Source organism: Teleopsis dalmanni, chromosome 2 (genome assembly GCF_002237135.1).
Source record: "Teleopsis dalmanni isolate 2A chromosome 2, ASM223713v2, whole genome shotgun sequence".
In the NCBI taxonomy this organism is placed as follows: Eukaryota; Metazoa; Arthropoda; class Insecta; order Diptera; family Diopsidae; genus Teleopsis; species Teleopsis dalmanni.
The window spans coordinates 208,816,693-208,818,999 of record NC_051847.1 but is presented as its reverse complement, the minus strand read 5'-3'; the positions used below and the strand labels follow the sequence as shown (position 1 = coordinate 208,818,999).

Here is a 2,307-nt window from a genome sequence, read left to right as displayed (position 1 = left end):
GTGTAAATGTAGAATCCAAAGTTATGTGATGCGAGTAGGAGAAGAATTTGTAACGACTTGGCAACCTCGGAGATGTTTCTGTAACTCAAATCGAAGTTGGCCAAGAAAAAAATTAAAATTGTAATATTCTGTCAGAATTTATGCTTATACAAATAAAAACATATTTCATTTAAAAAATTTTCCGGCTTTAGTTACTTTCGAATTTTAGATTTGGCAAAAAATCTGTAAATCGTTAAAATGCAAGAATTTCAAAATTTATTTGAAGAGGTTGACGACCTTATAAAAGAAGCCAATACATTGAGTGCCGAATTTTTAAAAAGCAGCGGCGATAGACTTTATGAAGATAGAGATTATAAATCTGCTTTACATGATTACAACGCTGTCATAACAGAATTTTCCGGATTATGTCAAAACTTGGGTTCTGTGTATTCCAACCGCTCCGGCTGTCTTCTAAAACTTGAGAATTGCAAGAGTGCACTTGGTGACGCACTCATTGCTTTAGAACTAGATAGTAACGATGCGGAAGCGCACATAAATTTAGTGAGGTGCTATATAACCCTTGGTGACATATCTGCTGCAGAAGAAGCACTTGAAACGATCTACGAGAAGTTTGGTAAAAATTTTAGGTGTATACGCGAATTAACTTCTGAATTTGAAAAGTTACGTGATATAGATACAAAATTAAGTTCTAGTTTAGATGCTAAGGACTTTAAAGATACATTAGAAGACTTGAAATGTGCAATGAAATGTGCACCTGGCTGTATTCGATATCGTATCCTTCACACTGAGTGCCTGGCTTATATGAAACAATCGGACATGGCCGTTAGAGATGCTGCAAGTGTTCTACATACTGACTGCAATTGCAGTGGAGCACATTACGTTACCGGACTAAGTAGCTACTTTAAAAGCTATCAGCATATGGGTGTTGATCGATGCAAGCATGTATTGCTATTAAGTCCAGAACACAAAAAATCGCAGCAATTTGTAGAAAAAATCCAAAAACTTAATGAGTTGAAAGAAAGAGGTAATCAAGTTTTCATGCAATATAAATTTCATGAAGCAATAGCACTTTATACTCAGGGTTTAAATCTAGATAAGGATGATATGACATTTAGCTATAAATTTCTACACAATCGTGCCTTAGGTTATTATAATCTTCGAGACTATGAGAAAGCAATTGATGACTGCACGAATGCGCTCATTTTAAGAAGGGAATATTTCAAGGCATACATCTTGCGCGGTCGGTGTTACAATAAGTTGGGAATGTACAAGGATTCTGTTGCTGATTTTGAAGCAGCTTCAAAAGTATGTGCTTGTCGAGAAATCAGGGTATTACTCTGCAATGCAAAATTCGATCTGAAATGTTGTTCTCAATTATCCTATTATTCCATACTTGGTATAAGTGAGTCAGCAACTCAAAAAGATCTTAAAAAAGCTTACAAAAGACTAGCACTCTTGTATCATCCGGATAAACATGCCAGTAGCAGTGTTACAAAGCGCTCCAAGGCTGAGCAAGTCTTCAAAGAAATAAACAAAGCGTATACCACATTGATTGATCCAGCACAGAAGCTTCGTTACGATCAATCTTTTCGTGATCGTAAGAAAATTTACACAAATGAAGCTGAGGTTTTGCGTAAATTCTTTTGTAATTTGCCGAACTTTTGGAACGGAGGAAATTAACTTACATTTTAAAATGCAGAATATAATTCCTAGATTTACAGATTGAGTACATCAAAAATATTTTAAGGTCTACAAACTAAACAAAAAAATAAATTTCAGTTATTTTCCTGCAGTAAATTAATAAGTGTTTTCAATATAGGGTCTGTAAAATTTCATTAATTAATTGTGAAATATTGCTCAAAATATAAAATTCGATCTGTAATAGCAGAAGATGCTGAAAGTAATATAAAGATTAATTAAAGCAAGATATAGATATAAATGGAGAGAGTATGTCCAGTAGTTTTAGGTCCTTAGTGGACTCTTTAATAGTAGTAGGAAAATAATTCGTGATTCTCTGTCAACAATTTCAGTCAACAGATATCCAATATTTGTTTCAGTTTGTTTATATTTAATGTTGTTAGTACAAAAAGTTTTTAGTAATAATCGTAGCAAAAGTCATTCCATGAAAAGTCAAATTTTAATGCAACATAAATATTTTTTTAAAGTATGAATACTGACTGAATATCTTGTAACTCTCTTGTAACTATGCCTTGATCTGAAATTTTCGAGTTTTTAAATCTCTTTCGTTCAAGTATTCGGTTAACAAAATTCATCTACCTACTTGATGAAACGGTCTTTTGCCATTGG

At 33.3% G+C, this 2,307-nt stretch overlaps 1 protein-coding gene across 1 annotated transcript; it reads left to right on the top strand.

Annotated features, from left to right (window-relative positions):
- Positions 1-237: 237 nt before the first annotated feature.
- LOC119676652 (dnaJ homolog subfamily C member 7-like) lies at positions 238-1,680 on the top strand. The gene has a single exon (XM_038087903.1). The coding sequence runs from the start codon at positions 238-240 to the stop codon at positions 1,678-1,680; it is 1,443 nt and encodes a 480-aa protein (XP_037943831.1).
- The last annotated feature ends 627 nt before the right edge of the window (positions 1,681-2,307 follow it).